General features: G+C 41.0%; 1 protein-coding gene across 30 annotated transcripts in view; it reads left to right on the top strand.

Annotated features, from left to right (window-relative positions):
• The window catches only part of RGD1560775 (similar to RIKEN cDNA 4930579C12 gene), a 123,293-nt gene that overhangs the window by 83,171 nt on the left and 19,832 nt on the right, over positions 1-20,290 (top strand). For 19 of the 30 annotated variants that reach the window (XR_015626902.1, XM_087563382.1, XM_087563364.1 and 16 more), the window contains 8 exons: positions 6,364-6,434; positions 7,136-7,160; positions 10,579-10,692; positions 11,013-11,083; positions 11,827-11,851; positions 15,348-15,458; positions 17,758-17,816; positions 18,583-18,607. Coding sequence is in view for 27 of the 30 variants with exons in the window: in XM_087563382.1 (XP_087419508.1) it covers positions 6,364-6,434; positions 7,136-7,160; positions 10,579-10,692; positions 11,013-11,083; positions 11,827-11,851; positions 15,348-15,458; positions 17,758-17,816; positions 18,583-18,607 (501 nt within the window). In the remaining 3 variants the exon portion in view is untranslated. 30 annotated transcript variants of the gene reach the window in all.

Below are 20,290 nucleotides of genomic sequence, written 5' to 3'. Positions count from 1 at the left end.
TGGAGCACGTGTCTTTTTTATATGTTGGGGCATCTTTTGGGTATATGCCCAAGAGAGGTATAGCTGGATCCTCAGGCAGTTCAATGTCCAATTTTCTGAGGAACCTCCAGACTGATTTCCAGAATGGTTGTAGCAGTCTGCAATCCCACCAACAATGGAGGAGTGTTCCTCTTTCTCCGCATCCTCGTCAGCATCTGCTGTCACCTGAGTTTTTGAACTTAGCCATTTTCACTGGTGTGAGGTGAAATCTCAGGGTTGTTTTGATTTGCATTTCCCTTATGACTAAAGATGTTGAACATTTCTTTAGGTGTTTGTCAGCCATTCGGCATTCCTCAGCTGTGAATTCTTTGTTTAGCTCTGAACCCCAATTTTAATAGGGTTATTTGTCTCCCTGCGGTCTAACTTCTTGAGTTCTTTGTATATTTTGGATATAAGGCCTCTATCTGTTGTAGGATTGGTAAAGATCTTTTCCCAATCTGTTGGTTGCCGATTTGTCCTAACCACAGTGTCCTTTGCCTTACAGAAGCTTTGCAGTTTTATGAGATCCCATTTGTTGATTCTTGATCTTAGAGCATAAGCCATTGGTGTTTTGTTCAGGAATTTTTTTCCAGTGCCCATGTGTTCCAGATGCTTCCCTAGTTTTTCTTCTATTAGTTTGAGTGTATCAGGTTTGATGTGGAGGTCCTTGATCCACTTGGACTTAAGCTTTGTACAGGGTGATAAGCATGGATCGATCTGCATTCTTCTACATGTTGCCCTCCAGTTGAACCAGCACCATTTGCTGAAAATGCTATCTTTTTTCCATTGGATGGTTTTGGCTCCTTTGTCAAAAATCAAGTGACCATAGGTGTGTGGGTTCATTTCTGGGTCTTCAATTCTATTCCATTGGTCTATCTGTCTGTCTCTGTACCAATACCATGCAGTTTTTATCACTATTGCTCTGTAATACTGCTTGAGTTCAGGGATAGTGATTCCCCCTGAAGTCCTTTTATTGTTGAGGATAGTTTTAGCTATCCTGGGTTTTTTGTTATTCCAGATGAATTTGCAAATTGTTCTGTCTAACTCTTTGAAGAATTGGATTGGTATTTTGATGGGGATTGCATTGAATCTGTAGATTGCTTTTGGTAAAATGGCCATTTTTACTATATTAATCCTGCCAATCCATGAGCATGGGAGATCTTTCCATCTTCTGAGGTCTTCTTCAGTTTCTTTCTTCAGTGTCTTGAAGTTCTTATTGTACAGATCTTTTACTTGCTTGGTTAAAGTCACATCGAGGTACTTTATATTATTTGGGTCTATTATGGAGGGTGTCGTTTCCCTAATTTCTTTCTCGGCTTGTTTCTCTTTTGTGTAGAGGAAGGCTACTGATTTATTTGAGTTAATTTTATACCCAGCCACTTTGCTGAAGTTGTTTATCAGCTTTAGTAGTTCTCTGGTGGAACTTTTGGGATCACTTAAATAAACTATCATATCATCTGCAAATAGTGATATTTTGACTTCTTCTTTTCCGATCTGTATCCCCTTGACCTCCTTTTGTTGTCTGATTGCTCTGGCTAGAACTTCAAGAACTATATTGAATAAGTAGGGAGAGAGTGGGCAGCCTTGTCTAGTCCCTGATTTTAGTGGGATTGCTTCAAGTTTCTCTCCATTTAGTTTAATGTTAGCAACTGGTTTGCTGTATATGGCTTTTACTATGTTTAGGTATGGGCCTTGAATTCCTATTCTTTCCAGGACTTTTATCATGAAGGGGTGTTGAATTTTGTCAAATGCTTTCTCAGAGTCTAATGAAATGATCATGTGGTTTTGTTCTTTCAGTTTGTTTATATAATGGATCACGTTGATGGTTTTCCGTATATTAAACCATCCCTGCATGCCTGGGATGAAGCCTACTTGATCATGGTGGATGATTGTTTTGATGTGCTCTTGAATTCGGTTTGCCAGAATTTTATTGAGTATTTTTACGTCGATATTCATAAGGGAAATTGGTCTGAAGTTCTCTTTCTTTGTTGGGTCTTTGTGTGGTTTAGGTATAAGAGTAATTGTGGCTTCGTAGAAGGAATTCGGTAGTGCTCCATCTGTTTCAATTTTGTGGAATAGTTTGGATAATATTGGTATGAGGTCTTCTATGAAGGTTTGATAGAATTCTGCACTAAACCCATCTGGACCTGGGCTCTTTTTGGTTGGGAGACCTTTAATGACTGCTTCTATTTCCTTAGGAGTTGTGGGGTTGTTTAACTGGTTTATCTGTTCCTGATTTAACTTCGGTACCTGATATTTGTCTAGGAAATTGTCCATTTCCTGTAGATTTTCAAGTTTTGTTGAATATAGGCTTTTATAGTAAGATCTGATGATTTTTTGAATTTCCTCTGAATCTGTAGTTATGTCTCCCTTTTCATTTCTGATTTTGTTAATTTGGACACACTCTCTGTGTCCTCTCGTTAGTCTGGCTAAGGGTTTATCTATCTTGTTGATTTTCTCAAAGAACCAACTTTTGGTTCTGTTGATTCTTTCTATGCTCCTTTTTGTTTCTACTTGGTTGATTTCAGCTCTGAGTTTGATTATTTCCTGCCTTCTACTCCTCCTGGGTGTATTTGCTTCTTTTTGCTCTAGAGCTTTTAGGTGTGCTGTCAAGCTGCTGACATATGCTCTTTCCTGTTTCTTTCTGCAGGCACACAGCGCTATGAGTTTTCCTCTTAGCACAGCTTTCATTGTGTCCCATAAGTTTGGGTATGTTGTACCTTCATTTTCATTAAATTCTAAAAAGTTTTTAATTTCTTTCTTTATTTCTTCCTTGACTAGGTTATCATTGAGTAGAGCATTGTTCAATTTCCACGTATATGTGGGCATTCTTCCCTTATTGTTATTGAAGACCAGTTTTAGGCTGTGGTGGTCTGATAGCACGCATGGGATTATTTCTATCTTTCTGTACCTGTTGAGGCCCGTTTTTTGACCAACTATATGGTCAATTTTGGAGAAAGTACCATGAGGAGCTGAGAAGAAGGTATATCCTTTTGCTTTAGGATAGAATGTTCTATAAATATCCGTTAAGTCCATTTGGCTCATGACTTCTCTTAGTCTGTCTACGTCTCTGTGTAATTTCTGTTTCCATGATCTGTCCATTGATGAGAGTGGGGTGTTGAAATCTCCCACTATTATTGTGTGAGGTGCAATGTGTGTTTTGAGCATTAGTAAGGTTTCTTTTACGTATGTAGGTGCCCTTGTATTTGGGGCATAGATATTTAGGATTGAGAGTTCATCTTGGTGGATTTTTCCTTTGATGAATATGAAGTGTCCTTCCTTATCTTTTTTGATGACTTTTAATTGAAAATTGATTTTATTTGATATTAGAATGGCTACTCCAGCTTGCTTCTTCTGACCATTGGCTTGGAAAGTTGTTTTCCAGCCTTTCACTCTGAGGTAGTGTCTGTCTTTGTCTCTGAGGTGTGTTTCCTGTAGGCAGCAGAATGCAGGGTCCTCGTTGCGTATCCAGTTTGTTAATCTATGTCTTTTTATTGGGGAGTTGAGGCCATTTATGTTGAGAGATATTAAGGAATAGTGATTATTGCTTCCCGTTATATTCATATTTGGATGTGAGGTTATGTTTGTGTGCTTTCATTCTCTTTGTTTTGTTGCCAAGACGATTAGTTTCTTGCTTCTTCTAGGGTATAGCTTGCCTCCTTATGTTGGGCTTTACCATTTATTATCCTTTGTAGTGCTGGATTTGTAGAAAGATATTGTGTAAATTTGGTTTTGTCATGGACTATCTTGGTTTTTCCATCTATGCTAATTGAGAGTTTTGTAGGATACAGTAACCTGGGCTGGCACTTGTGTTCTCTTAGGGTCTGTATGACATCTGTCCAGGATCTTCTGGCCTTCATAGTTTCTGGCGAAAAGTCTGGTGTGATTCTGATAAGTCTGCCTTTATATGTTACTTGACCTTTTTCCCTTACTGCTTTTAATATTCTTTCTTTATTTTGTGCGTTTGGTGTTTTGACTATTATGTGACAGGAGGTGTTTCTTTTCTGGTCCAATCTATTTGGAGTTCTGTAGGCTTTTTGTATTCCTATGGGTATCTCTTTTTTTAGGTTAGGGAAGTTTTCTTCTATGATTTTGTTGAAGATATTTACTGGTCCTTTGAGCTGGGAGTCTTCACTCTCTTCTATACCTATTATCCTTAGGTTTGATCTTCTCGTTGAGTCCTGGATTTCCTGTATGTTTTGGACCAGTAGCTTTTTCTGCTTTACATTATCTTTGACAGTTGAGTCAATGATTTCTATGGAATCTTCTGCTCCTGAGATTCTCTCTTCCATCTCTTGTATTCTGTTGGTGAGGCTTCTATCTACAGCTCCTTGTCTCTTCTTTTGATTTTCTATATCCAGGGTTGTTTCCATGTGTTCTTTCTTGATTGCTTCTATTTCCATTTTTAATTCCTTCAACTGTTTGATTGTGTTTTCCTGGAATTCTTTCAGGCATTTTTGCGATTCCTCTCTGTAGGCTTCTACTTGTTCTCTAAGGGAGTTCTTCACGTCTTTCTTGAAGTCCTCCAGCATCATGATCAAATATGATTTTGAAACTAGATCTTGCTTTTCTGGTGTGTTTGGATATTCCATGTTTATTTTGGTGGGAGAATTGGGCTCCGATGATGCCATGTAGTCTTGGTTTCTGTTGCTTGGGTTCCTGCGCTTGCCTCCTGCCATCAGATTATCTCTAGTATTACTTTGTTCTGCTATTTCTGACAGTGGCTAGACTGTCCTATAAGCCTGTGTGTCAGGAGTGCTGTAGACCTGTTTTCCTATTTTCTTTCAGTCAGTTATGGGGACAGAGTGTTCTGCTTTCGGGCGTGTAGTTTTTCCTCTGTACAGGTCTTCAGCTGTTCCTGTGGGCCTGTGTCTTGAGTTCACCAGGCAGGTCACTTGCAGGGGAAAAGTTGGTCCTACCTGAGGTTCCGAGGCTCAAGTGTGCTCGTGGGGTACTGCCTAAGTCCTCTCCGCGGCAGCAACAACCGAGAAGATCTGCGCCGCTCTTTCCGGGAGCCTCCGTGCACCAGGGTTCCAGATGGCGTTTGGTGTTTTCCTCTGGCGTCTGGATGTGCACAGAGTGCAGTCTCTTCTGGTTTCCCAGGCGTGTCTGCCTCTCTGTAGTTTTAGCTCTCCCTCCCACAGGATTTGGGTGCAGAGAACTGTTTATCCGGTCTGTTTCCTTCAGGTTCCGGCAGTGTCTCAGGCGCAGGGGTCCTGCCGCTCCTGGGCCCTCCCCTACGGGAACCCAGAGGCCTTATACAGTTTCCTCTTGGGCCAGGGATGTGGGCAGGGGTGGGCAGTGTTGGTGGTCTCCTCCGCTCTGCAGCCTCAGGAGTGCCCACCTGACCAGGCGGTGAGGTCTCTCTCCCACGGGGTTTGGGAGCAGAGAGCTGCTGCGGGCCGGGATCCGCGGGTCAGTTTGTGTTATTATATGCAGTTGTTGTTTGAGTATTTGTTCAAAATTTTTCCAGACCCTCTAAAACTGATCAAGTCCTTGTATTACAGTGTCCTATAGAGCTGTAACCTATAATTGTGCTCCATGTGCCTTAAATCCCTATAAAATATAATATTCAGTACAGTAGAAAAAGTACAATACATGATGTAATAATTTTTAGGGAGTAACACACACATAACATAGGCAAAAATTCTCATCCTAATATTAGGACATGCTCATCCTAATAAAATGTCCAAGGTAAAATGACTGCATTAGCATAAGTGAAAAGCTACATAGTTAATGATAAATGCTGAATCAGCACATGTAGATTGTGGACCTTGCAATGGGCTTGAGGCATGCCACAAGAACAAGTGTCAATTGCTCCCTGCTCCAAAACAGGAAGTGACAACATTCTGAGGATTGATCATGATATTGCATTAGAAAAAAGATGGAGTGGATTAGTGTATAATGACCTCTTCAGCAAAGCCTACCTGCAGTTAACCCCAGGACTCAGGTGATGAAAGGAGAAAACCAGAACCTGAAGAGCTCCTCTAAACAACACATGCATGCAGAGGCACATCCATGATTCCTTCAACCAGAATGAATACAATGCACATTTTGAAAGATTTATTGATTCTTTACACAATGAGATTCCTTTTCCACGTTGATTTAGATTTTGTGTCAAGAAATCCAAACGTTCTATTTCCCATTTACCCTCCATTCTCCTCTTTGCAACACTTTGTTTCCAACATTGTACGCTACAGCTGGGATGAGCAGCAAGCAAACCATGCTTAATAAATAGATGAAGTCACATATACCAGCTTCACAGACATCTACATACATCAAGCAGAGATTCGTAGGGCAAGTAAAAGCAGAGCTATGTGTTAACGTTACTTCCTCTCCTTTCAGTGATACCTGAAAATGCTGACCCTACAACTTCAGCAGGGGGACAAGGAGAGCCACCAGTGGGGACTGAGAAGGTAAAGTGGCTTTTCCTTTCTCTAATAGAAAGGTTACATTATCCCCTTACACTGTACTGTACATATCATATGATTAACAAAAAAACAGCTACATTATGGGTATTGAAAGGTATTTGCTTAGGAAGAACAGGAAATGGAACTGTACCCGCTTGTTCCTAATACAACTGAACATAAAACCTTGCAGTGTCTTTTAGCACAGTTTGTGTGAGGGGACCATTTTGCCTGAAGAAAAAGGTTCCTTCTTAGATAAATGTACAATTTTAACTCAGAAGTTGACAACCACTTCTGGTTCCTATCATTTTAATTTTAATGAAGTCTGTAAAAGACCTCTGAAAAGGAAGTTTCCAGTGTGTGGGTGTTGAGTGGGAAGCCGTGAGTATTGGCATAAATAACTGAGGCCCTGGTGTAGGAAAGATTGATCTTCTACTCAGGTTATAAAGAGGCTTAGCTTGTTGCAGTGTGGCTTACTCAGAAGAGACCAAAGAGATGGTGGTGCTCAATCTGACCTTCAAACCATGAAAAGTGGGAGGTGCACAAACTACAGAGCCCCAGGTGTTCTGTGACGCCCTCATATAACATATTAATACACAGGACTCTTGCCCGTTTTTATTGGCACCATACCATGTTGACATGCATTCCAAAGAAGCATGCAAAAAGAATTCAGCCTGACTTTGTCTCATACTGTTTCCTTGAAATTTCAGGTGGAGACGAAAAAACAAAAACACAGTATGTATTCTAGAACCTCTTAAGATGCACTTTAGAAAGAAATTGCATAACCATTGGGTAGCCTTTTCTCTAGTGTACCACTGCGCTCTAGCACACCTACCAGGAAGAAGTTATATTCAATGCAGGTTGATTCCCTTAAGTAGTTAAAAAACAAACTAACAAAGAACCAGATGTTTGTCTACTAGAACTGGATTCAAGAATAGTATCTCCAGATTGTTTAGAATGTTGTGTACTAGGCTGTGTCTAAATCTGTTTTTCCTCAAGATAAGTACCACAATTACCCAGTTCAATCTCCAATGACACAGTAATGAGGTAACAAGTAAGAGAACACAGTTTACCTACAAAACATAAGTTCCAACTTCACCACATGTGGTGCATTCATTTCATTATGGTGGTTCTAGTGAAGAATAAACCAGGGCATAGAGGTGAGTAATGAAGATCAAGAGACACTTTGTGGAGCAAGGACTTAGTAATGCCTAAATTCCATCTTCCCAGCCTCAGCCTCTCAAAATTGGAGAGAACACAGTTGGGGAAGGCCCAGTGCACTGCCCTTCATCTGCCTGCACAAGAGGGAGAAAAACCCACACGCTTCTAGTCATATCAGAGATTCTGAGAATGGGAGGCCAACACTGCATGAGGAGATGGGCTGGGTGATTTTCATACAGGCTTTTATTATACATGGATCACTTCAGTGAGAATGAAAAAGTGGGAATTGATTATGCAACCTCAAATGCTCAGCTAGAAAAGATATTAATATACAAAAGTAACACCGTGAAGACTGAGCATGCTCCATTTATGTCATTAGTAACAGACCCACACATGCACAAACACATGCACAAACACACGCACACATGCACACATGCACATGCACACATGCACACACACACACACATGCACACAAACATGCCCATATATGTCAGGTAGGAAGGAAAAACACTAATGAAAACAATAGCCATTATTTGGAAAAGGACAAGGAGATGTATGTTGCTATAGGAAGGGTGTGCAGGGAGCAACAGACATAGGGTAGGATGCAAATATTATATAAAAAGAAATTGCTTTTTTTAAACAAACAAGTAGATTTGATGTTTTTGGCGTCATCTTGCTTTCCTTTGTCACATTTAGTTGTTACCTCTTAGAAGCCTGTTATTATTTTTTTCTAATGACGGTCAGAAAGGGAGTGGACCAGAGGGCAGTAGTAAGGAACCAGGAGGAGCAGAGGGAGAAGAAAACATAATTAGGATATATTTTATGAGAAAGGAATCTATTTGCAATGAAAGGGAAAACTAAAAATTGAAAAGACTCTCCTGTGAATTCAAGATAGACTTTAATAGAACCAAAATGAAAGTATTATATATAAAGAAAATGATGAAAATTCTTGGCATGTAGATAACATTAGTGTCAGCCTTACAGACAGCGTTGTAAAGGACTTCCAGGTATCACTTGGTAGGGATCTGTGCTGTCTCATTTTTAGAAATTGATTTTTCAAAGGCAGATTTATTGTTTTAGGTGCATGAGTGGTCACACGTGTGGACATATGTGCAGCACTTGTATCTGTGTTTTGTGTGTAAACTCAAACCGGCTGTTGGGTTTCTTGGAACTGAAATTACCAAAAGTTGTGTCTCTAGCTGATGTTTGTGTATTAGAAACAGAATGAGAACCTGTGTCCTCTACAGGAGTAGCAGGGGATGTATTGATCTCTGAGTGGTCTCTTTAGCTTCTGCCATCAGACTTTGTAGTGTGACCTAGACTCTGGGCTCTGAGAGACCTGCTTTCACTGGTGGTCAGTCTCCATACTGCCCGTGAGTGTGAGCACTGAGTGGGTCTACATAGGAAGCAGGAGGAAGACGGCATCATTATGAATATGCTGTCTATGTGAGCTTGTTTACAGGTTCCACCATTTCCATGTTCTATAGTTTCATGTTATATATGCTCATATGTTACAGAGCCTGTGCTAAGGAAGGCTTTGTTAGAGAGGAGCTAGTTTTGGAGAGACCATGTGGCTCAGGTGGAACTCATTGTTCGATTGCAGGCCTAACATTCATAAAATACGGGTTTCATCATCTACTATGCATAAAATGTGCTGTGGTATTAGAATTTTATAAACCCGTCCTTCAGAGATACAGACAGGAAAAATTATAAGTTCAAGGCCATCTATGTCCACGTAGTGACATTCAGACCACCCTGCTATAGAGATGTCTTCTCTGAAAAATAGAAAGGAAAAGGAGGGGGCGTGAAGCTGTGTCAGTAGCTCCTGTTGGGTCTGTGTATGAAAGACTTTGTGGAAAGAGAACTTTTATGAGGAATGGGTAAACAGCATCTTGCATGCACACAAACTGGTGGAGACTCTGCCATTCTCTTAAATAGACTTAGTTCAGGCTATCCACAGTTCCAGGGGACATTTGTCACCTATAATGACACCAAGCTTCTTTTCCAGTCTCTTCCAGTTGAGGGTTTATCTAGGTGTGGCCAGATAAAAAGAACCTCCCTTTTTCACAACTTCATGTGAGAACTGGGGGACTTGAAGTCTGAGTCATCACTGGGACACCTGCAAGCACTTGTCCCTTCCCAATTTTGTTACCCAGTGATCAGACTCGAGCACTGAGAGGCAGGTGACAATGTGAGGATGGTTGTGGAAGGCCCTATTTTTTAATCCAGGAATCCCCCAGCTTCCTTTGGGTTGAAAGGTAGAGTATGTGTACCTTCAGTTGTTTCTGTGAGGGAAGATGGCCACTGATGCATGAGTGCATATGTGTGCCTTCAGTTGTTTCTGTCAGGGAGGATGGCCAGAGCTGCATGAATGCAGCTGTAATCATAACCTTTGGTGAAAAGTCAGAAGTTTTCAGAGCTCCTTACCTCCAATCATTCCAGGAACGCAACCCATGCATTGTCCATGAGATAGAATATATAAGGCTTGGGCAAAGGATGAAGAGTAAACAAGAGTTCTGGAGAAAATGCAACCCTGGCTCTGTGTTACTCTTGGGTCGCTGAGGTCTTCTGGCATATCACAGACATCACAGGGCACTGACCTCTGCTTTTTCATACAGTATACGCTAAAGAGACCTGTTCTAGTCTAGTGAGTCTCATGCGTAGTCCCTCTCAACCAAGTAAGGAGAAAGTCATAGTGTCCTAGTGAAGAGTTGGTGGGTGAGGGCATTGCCCAGCGGGCAGCACACTCACAGCCTTCTCTTCTGTGTTTTCGTGTCCACCTACACTGAGGCTTTACCTGTGATTCCTGGGATGTCCTAACTGATTGTAACTAACTGGGATGTCCCCACTACACGCAGGGATCCTCCTGAAGCACCAGTCTCACTCTGATGTCTGTACCTGGAAACAAGCAGTCAGATCAAATGTGCAAACACTCAGTAGTAGTTTTCCGCCAGTAAGCTTTCATGACTCCCTTTTATAATTGTATTCTCAGTTTTTTCGATGTTCAAGGGGATTTGTAGAAAATCAACTGTAACCCCTCAAGATACTAAAATACGTTCAGTCTCCTTGGCCCCTTCTACAAAGACAAGAGAAGTGAAAACACAAGGTACTGTGGGAATTTTATAATTTTGTCCAATTATGCATAGTAGTCAAAATTATTTTGTTTCACAGGTAAATCTATAGATAAGTTTAATATTATATTTACACAGGAATATATACACAAGTGAATGATGTTACTCATATCTCTCCAGGTCTTTCTTTAATTTGCCTTCAAGGAAAGACAGCCCAGCATCCAACCTAAGCAACTTGCTCCTTAGGTCTCATCACATGCGTGTGTTAAGTCCACACACTTTTACCCACACCAAGCAAGGATACTACGTAGCTCAAGGAGTCCCATGAGCTGACTGACATTTTCTCTTCCCCTAGACAAAGCAGAGAATACTGACAACACAATTGTACCTGATGACCAAAAACAGACATCAGGGACTGTGGTATCGGTAAGAAAGCCTTTTTTACGGTAGAAATGCTGCTTTAATGATCTTATTTTTCAGTTAAGATCCAATTTTAACAACACTGTTGAGTGGAGTTTTCTTAGGTCCTAAGAGACTTAGCTTAAGCAGGGAAACGTGCAATTGAACCAGCCTGGTTCTAACTGAACAGAGCATCAAAGCACCCAGTGTCAAGTACCACAGTCTGTGTGATGGGACATTTTATTCTGGAGAAAAAGGTTCCTATTTTGGTAAAAATTTATAAATTTCATTTAGAAGTTGTCAAGCATGTCAGGTTCCGTTGACTGCCTTGCAGTATGTTCCACCACGAAAGTCAGCGTGGAGAAAGCTGCATATGACCAGGTGTGGGGATGCTAAGTGGTGAGACCTAACACATGAACATTACTGTAAATAATTGAGGCCATGTTGCAGAAGGGATTATGATTTCACAGCCGAATTCTAAAGATGCTCAAGCATGTTGCAGTGTGACTTACAGAACACTTGGCAGAGGACCAACAGATAGTGGTAGCTAATGTGACCTTTGAAATATGAAAAATGAGAAGTGCCACAACTGAGGAACCCCAGTCCTTCCGTGATCCCATCCCAGAATAAACTAATACATAATCTTTCACTTGAAGACACTTGCCTATGTTTATTGACATTGAAAAAATGTTGATATATTTTCCAAAGACCTATGCAGTCAGAAACTAGCATGACCTGCTACATACTATTTCTTCTCCTTTAAATTTCAGGTGGAGACAAGAAGAACCAGACGTAGTATGTATTGTCAAATCTTTTAAGACACATTTTAGAAAAAATTGTGTAATATTGGGTTTACTTATATTTGAATGCATCATTATAACCTAAGCTACCTCTTGGGAAGAATTCAGATTTTGTTTTTAAAAATAGTAGTTTCCTAAGTTTAAAAAAAAATACTGAAGCCATTTCTGTATACACACTGGATCCAGCTGTGGTCCCTATAGTTTGGAATGGTGTGTACCAGGTTACATATAAACATGTTTTTGTCCAAGACTGGCATTCAGATTATGTACTCGAAACTCCACTGAGAAGCTATTAGGTTACAACAACAGGGTACACATTTTACCTATAAAATATGAGTTCCAACTTCACCACATGTGGTGCATTCATTCCGTTAAGGTGGTTCTAGGGAAGAATAAACCAGGGCAAAGAAGTCAGTGATGAAGTAAAGATCAAGAGACACTTTGTGGAACAAGGACTTAGTAATGCCTAAATTCCATCTTCCCAGCCTCAGCCTTGAGGAGGTCAAAATTGGAGAGAGCCCAGACACTGTCATGACTACCACGGTGGGGGAAGACCCAGGGCACTGCTCTTCATCTGCCTGCACAAGAGGGAGAAAACCCACATGCTTCTTGTCTATCAGAGATTCTGAGAATGGGAGGCCAACACTGCATGAGGAGATGGGCTGGGGGGTTTTCATACAGGCTTTTATTATACATGGATCACTTCAGTGAGAATGAAAAAGTAGAAATTGATTATACAATCCCAAATGCTCAGCTAGAAGAGATATTCATACACAAAAGTAACACCGTGAGGACTGAACATGCTCCATTTATGTCATTAGTAACAGACCCACACATGCACAAACACACGCACACATGCACACATGCACATGCACACATGCACACACACACACACATGCACACAAACATGCCCATATATGTCAGGTAGGAAGGAAAAACACTAATGAAAACAATAGCCATTATTTGGAAAAGGACAAGGAGATGTATGTTGCTATAGGAAGGGTGTGCAGGGAGCAACAGACATAGGGTAGGATGCAAATATTATATAAAAAGAAATTGCTTTTTTTAAACAAACAAGTAGATTTGATGTTTTTGGCGTCATCTTGCTTTCCTTTGTCACATTTAGTTGTTACCTCTTAGAAGCCTGTTATTATTTTTTTCTAATGACGGTCAGGAAGGGAGTGGACCAGAGGGCAGTAGTAAGGAACCAGAAGGAGCAGAGGGAGAAGAAAACATAATTAGGATATATTTTATGAGAAAGGAATCTATTTGCAATGAAAGGGAAAACTAAAAATTGAAAAGACTCTCCTGTGAATTCAAGATAGACTTTAATAGAACCAAAAGTATTATATATAAAGAAAATGATGAAAATTCTTGGCATGTAGATATCATTAGTGTCAGCCTTACAGACAGCATTGTAGAGGACTTCCAGGCATCACTTGGTAGGGATCTGTGCTGTCTCATTTTTAGAAATTGATTTTTCAAAGGCAGATTTATTGTTTTAGGTGTATGAGTGGTCACGTGTGTGGACATATGTGCAGCACTTGTATCTGTGTTTTGTGTGTAAACTCAAACCGGCTGTTGGGTTTCTTGGAACTGAAATTACCAAAAGTTGTGTCTCTAGCTGATGTTTGTGTATTAGAAACAGAATGAGAACCTGTGTCCTCTACAGGAGTAGCAGGGGATGTATTGATCTCTGAGTGGTCTCTTTAGCTTCTGCCATCAGACTTTGTGGTGTGAGCTAGAGTCTGAGCTCTAAGAGACCTTCTTTCACTGGTGGTCAGTCTCCATACTGCCCGTGAGTGTGAGCACTGAGTGGGTCTACATAGGAAGCAGGAGGAAGACGGCATCATTATGAACATGCTGTCTATGTGAGCTTGTTTACAGGTTCCACCATTTCCATGTTCTATAGTTTCATGTTATATATGCTCATATGTTACAGAGCCTGTGCTAAGGAAGGCTTTGTTAGAGAGGAGCTAGTTTTGGAGAGACCATGTGGCTCAGGTGGAACTCATTGTTCGATTGCAGGCCTAACATTCATAAAATACGGGTTTCATCATCTACTATGCATAAAATGTGCTGTGGTATTAGAATTTTATAAACCCGTCCTTCAGAGATACAGACAGGAAAAATTATAAGTTCAAGGCCATCTATGTCCACGTAGTGACATTCAGACCACCCTGCTATAGAGATGTCTTCTCTGAAAAATAGGAAGGAAAAGGAGGGGACGTGGAGCTGTGTCAGTAGCTCCTGTTGGGTCTGTGTATGAAAGACTTTGTGGAAAGAGAACTTTTATGAGGAATGGGTAAACAGCATCTTGCATGCACACAAACTGGTGGAGACTCTGCCATTCTCTTAAATAGACTTAGTTCAGGCTATCCACAGTTCCAGGGGACATTTGTCACCTATAAATGACATCAAGCTTCTTTTCCAGTCTCTTCCAGTTGAGGGTTTATCTAGGTGTGGCCAGATAAAAAGAACCTCCCTTTTTCACAACTTCATGTGAGAACTGGGGGACTTGAAGTCTGAGTCATCACTGGGACACCTGCAAGCACTTGTCCCTTCCCAATTTTGTTACCCAGTGATCAGACTCGGGCACTGAGAGGCAGGTGACAATGTGAGGATGGTTGTGGAAGGCCCTATTTTTTAATCCAGGAATCCCCCAGCTTCCTTTGGGTTGAAAGGTAGAGTATGTGTACCTTCAGTTGTTTCTGTGAGGGAAGATGGCCACTGATGCATGAGTGCATATGTGTGCCTTCAGTTGTTTCTGTCAGGGAGGATGGCCAGAGCTGCATGAATGCAGCTGTAATCATAACCTTTGGTGAAAAGTCAGAACTTTTCACAGCTCTTTACCTCCCAACATCCCAGGAAGGCAATACCATGCATTGTCCATGAGATAGAATATATAAGGCTTAGGCAAGGAACCAAGATTAAGCAAGTTTGTGTTCTGGAGAAAACACAACCTTGACTGTGGGTACAGTTACTCCTAGGTAGCTGAGGTCTTCTGACATGTCCCAGACATCACAGGGCACTCCAGCAATGCCTGTGCTATTTCCCACAGTATACGCTAAAGAGATCTGTTCTAGTCTAGTGAGTCTCATGGGTAGTCCTTCTCAACCAACTAAGTGAAAGTCCTAGTGTCCTAGTAAAGATTTGTTGGGTGAAGGCATCGCATGGGTGTCATTGTGTGCATGTGGCTCTAAGTACGATTAGAGTGGTGACCAGTGTCACACCTTGCTCAGTGATGTGGCTCTTCCTTCTGTGTTTTCATATCCACCTAAACTGAGGCTTTATCTGTGATTCCTGGGATGTCCATTTAATGCCTAACGGATTGTCTGCTTCGGGCAGGGATCCTCCTGAGGCACCAGTCTCACTCTGATGTCTCTACCTGGAAACAGTCAGATCAAATGTACAAACATGCAACAATTGATAGTTTCCCCTCTTTTTCTGCCAAGAAGTGACACAAGTTCCTCTTTTTAATGCATTCCCAGTTTCTGAATTATTAAAAAGTATTGAAGAGAAACAGGCCTTGGCCCCTCAGGATTTCATGGGCCCAGAAGTTTGCGGTTATCCTCCATCAACTGTAAAGGATAATAGGAAAGGTACTGTGGCCTTTTGTCTAATTGTCTATAGTGGTTGATAATTATTTTGTCTCTATGTAAATCTATACAGAAGTTTAAAATTATCTATGTAGACTATGCTGATATATTTAGGTCTTTAATTGAAATACAGCTACAGAATTTAAAAATCCCCTTAATGTTTGGTCTCTTACTCATTAGCACAAACCAGTATAAAGCTGATGTTCATCCTATATGAGTCAGTGGGGTTTCCCCTGGTAGAGACAGGGATAGGGTGAACTGCCCTCTAATGCTCTCTCTCATATGGGGGTGATTTAAACTGGATATAGCAGATATTTCTCAAGAGTGGCCTGGTAAATGTCTATTGATTCATGATTGGGAGTTAAAGTCAAACCAGGTAGCAGAATTCCTCGTCTTATACAAGTGACAAAGATCCAAGAAGTGGTGAGGTTCCACCGTGTTTGCAGGTCAGACTGTGGGAGAGATAGCATTAGGGATGAGGGAAGGTGGGGTTGACATGCTTTTCCTCTTACAGGTGCACAGTGGTCACAGTGCCTGTGGTGCTTGTGCTGTGCTTGCCATTGCATTGTTTCTACACAGTTTTCCCCAGAGAAATATTTACTCCTTTCAGCCTGTGCTACTACTAAACATTCATGGTTTCGGGTTCAGTGACTAGCACTACATTTTAATTGTGCACTCATTAAATAATTTTTGCACTTTGCATGTGTAAAATTTGCATTGGTAAACAGCATCTTCATGCACACAAACTGTTGGAGACTCTGCCATTCCCATACATGGAGGAAACCTCGAAAAGAAGTGATAGTTTATTTTTTAGTGTAATGTAAGCTTACAGACTATAAACATAGAGACGCTATATAAGATGGGAGTGTACGGCTGAGTCACATTACAACTTGTTTGAAAAGGGGGGATGGGAAGCCCTTGCAGATGTATATGTCACATAGAAGAAATGTTATAAAGACCAAAACCTGCATGCTTATAAACTCATAAAAACATACAGATTATCAATTTTTCAATGTACTTCTACAGAATGTGCACCACATATGTCAATTTTTGCAGTTTACCTCTTTTTAGTCACACTTTCCAAGACTGTATCATTCTTTACCTTTGAGGGATAATTTAAGGGATACAAACCTCTACTTTTGAATAGTTGTGTACAGTAAACTACAGGATGTACAGATGGCTCAGTGGGTAAGAACACTTGCTGTGCACACAGTAGTACCTTATTTTGAATCCCAGGACACATTTTAAAAAAACAGTAAGGCATTTTGGGGCATACCTGTAACCCCAGCACAGTCAGGGCCAGAAAAAGGAAGATTCTACATTTTGCTGGCTCCTAGTCTGGTTGCAGCATCCTCAAGAGATCTTGATTGAAGGACAGAAGGAGGAGAAGTGAAAAAACAGGATTGTTTTCATTTATATTTTTGATTCTTAATAATTTAATGTGACTACTTATATCATTCTATCCTACCTTCTTCCCAGTCCAACATATCCCGTGTTCTCTCTTCATATATATGACCACTTCTATGATAACTATTATAGTTACATAAACACTTGAGTCCATTTAATGTTCTTAAGTCTACATGTTAAGTGCTGTTAATTTGAATTCAAGCTATGAGAGGAGTTCACTGCTGGGGAAAACCGATTCTCTCTCTCTCTCTCTCTCTCTCTCTCTCTCTCTCTCTCTCTCTCTCTCTCTCTCTCTGCAAGCATTGATTGGTTATAGGTCTTGATCTAAGGCGGTCGGTCAATAGATGCTGGCAAGATGCAGGTCCTGTTGAACAACTGTATTGAGATTTCATGAGTGTATCATATCATCCATTTCATATCTAGAAGACACTATCCAGTTCTGTCCCTCCATCTCTTATACTCTTTCCACACATCTTCCAAAATGTTCCCTGAGCATTTTGACATGTAGGGGTATCTTGTACATGTATAGATCTGGGATCCCACAGTTTGTCCTCTGAACTCCACATGAAAGCTGAGGCACAGTGGTCCCTTCAAATGGAATACATGTGAAGACTTGTGCTTCATCTCACACATCAAAGACAGGTGACTTCATGTTGCTTTGGGTTCCTACTGTCTGGAAATGCAGCAATTCTGTTACTCAGACCTCTCTGTGTCTCTCTTTGCTTTAATTTACCTTCAAGAGGAAACAGTTCAGCAGCAGCCCAACTATCCTGTCCTTTAGGTCTAGTCCCATGTGCTAAGTCCTTGTACTTTTATCTACGCCAAGCAAAGATGCTGCATAAGTAATAACAGTACCGTGAGCCGACTGCACATTTCTGTCCCCCTTGTCTGCCAGAGGAAGAAGCTGGACCGTCCCAGGTTGCCCAACAAAAGCCACCGGAGACCCTGGAGAGGGTAAGAAGGCCTTTCTTTACCCTAAGATAGAAAAGTTACTTTGGCGATTTAATGTTTCTGTCAAATTCCTATTAGAACAACAGAACTGAGCAGTAACAGTGTGGGTATTAGAGACGTAGCTTAGGGAAAAGGAAGAAAAAGAGTTTTATGAGCTCGTTCCTGCCTGAATAAACTCTAAAACTTCCAGTATCAGATAACATAGTTTGAATACAGAAACCTTTTTACCTGAATAAAAAAGTTTCTTGTTAGATAAACGGTATGTAATATATATTCAAGAGTTAATAGGCATATCATGTATAAAAATGTGTATTTTCCCTAAGGGTTCTCTACTGCCTATTTTTTGAGTCTCTCATCTACATTGAGTTTAAATTGTTCCCCAAAACTCTATGTGGTAGGAAGCTTCATGCATTGAACATCTGAATACTGAAGATAAAATACATTTAAAACATGAGCATTCGTACAAACCATTGGAGCCCCCCCACAGAGGGATTAATTTCACAAAGAGGTTATTAAGTTGGTCTGCAAACAAAAGGTGCTCTGATCTCACTTTGAGTCATCATAAGTGTGCCACATGGTAGTTTTTGTCACAAAGTGCACAGCCTGGGTTTTCTATGACATCATCATATAAAGTATTATCCAAGTCCTTCTGTGTCTTTTTCCTATTCTGCTTTACACTATGCTGTGTCACAGGGTTAACCAAAAGGCCATGCAGACAGAATTCAGCATGTCCTGAGCCTCAAAGTGTTTTCTTTTCTTTCAATTTCAGGTGGAGTCGAAAGGATTCAAATTCCGTAAGTATTATAGGATTTCTTAACACATGTTAGATAAGAATTGTGAAAATACTAGCTGTCTTTTGTCTGGTACACTGCTGTGATATAAGATTTCTATCGGGAGTGAAACTTGGGAGTTTAAGGGGGGAAAAGTGATGCCCTAAGTACCCAGTCATGGCCGTGTCTACAGTAACTGCATTAAACACGGATGCCTTTAGTTTGGGGGTGGGGGATTTTGTGCACCAGGGAGTGACTACATAGTTTTCACCCCAAGACAGTTATCCCCATTATACAATCCACTTCCCAGTGACAAATTTGTCAATTCAAAAAGGAAGATACACAGTGTACATACAAAAATGTGTTTTGCCCTCCCCATACAGATGTGCAACCGATTTATTTCTTTGCGCAGTTCTCAGGAGTCATAGCCCAAAGTGTAGATATAGGTCATCAGCCTCTGTAGCCACAGAGCTCAAGAAATACTTTTTACTTCACTAAGAGTTCGCCAATCCCAGTGAGTGTCGCAGCTTCCTAGCGTCTGTCTGCACTATCCCAGCCTGAGTGAGAGTCCCATGCACGGATGAGCACCAACAGTCAGCAGAAGCCTGGGCAGGGCTCTTCATCTCCCTGAAGACATTCAAAGGATGGTAGATGGGAAAGTCCACATGCTTCATCAGATCAGATAATTTGTCTTTAGGAAAACACTGCATTAAAGTGGGTTGAGTGTGTTTGATAGCTGGACTTACAGTAGAAATGGTTCACCACAGTTAGAGCTGATGAAAAGGCTTCACAGATTAGACAACATTACCATGAACCCAAAGAGCCATGCTATGGGACACTTATGGGTGATGTCTACTAAGGACTCCTGTTGCCCCTTGGTTATTGAGCTGGATCATTCTTTTTGCTGTATACACATCTTAAAAGATGAGCTCAGAATTGACTTCCAGTCTCACTTCTCTTGCTGGTGGGCAGTCTCCATGCTGCTTGCTGAGTCTGAGCACTCAGTGGAACAATAGAGGAAGCTGTGAGTTCTATGGGCAGAGTTTGTCTGGGATGCGGGATGTGTTAAAGTGCCTTCGCAGTCAGGCTTTTGACATGAAAAGGATTTGTCACAGAGAGCTAATATGGGCAGGATGTATAAGCCAGTTGGTTTAGTGTATTCCTAGCATGGGAAAGGTCCTAGTGTTGATCCCGCTGACTCTAATATGTGCCCATGGGGACACACTTATATGAATCCAGTTCTCCTGAACTGGAGTGAAGAGATTCATAAATTCAAACTCATCCTTTTATACATATATTTTAAGCCTAATCTTGGATTGCAGATATATAAGGAGTGGGCTTCAGGCAAATGCCTCCTGGAAGAGGTGTTTTTAGATACTGGACTTTGATAAGTCAGAGTAGAACAGATGTGATATACACTTAGTGTACCACTTAATGTCCCACACTGCCCTTCTAGCTTCACTTTATCTGGGTTGTCCACATAGTGGCTGACGATGTTTGTCATCTGGAAAGCCACATGTGTACATACCATATAAAACCTAGACCACATGTCTTCCCTGGTCATGTTGAAGACATCAAAAGTTGGCCAATGGGGTTGGGGATTTAGCTCAGTGGTAGAGCGCCTCCCTAGCAAGCACAAGGCCCTGGGTTCGGTCCCCTGCTCCAGAAAAAAAGAAAAAAGAAAAAAAAAGTTGGCCAATATAAGAA

This window comes from Rattus norvegicus, chromosome 8, assembly GCF_021556685.1.
Source record: "Rattus norvegicus strain SHRSP/BbbUtx chromosome 8, alternate assembly SHRSP_T2T, whole genome shotgun sequence".
NCBI classification, from domain to species: domain Eukaryota; kingdom Metazoa; phylum Chordata; class Mammalia; order Rodentia; family Muridae; genus Rattus; species Rattus norvegicus.
Note: the sequence above shows the minus strand (reverse complement) of the source record. Positions and strands in the feature narration are given on the sequence as shown.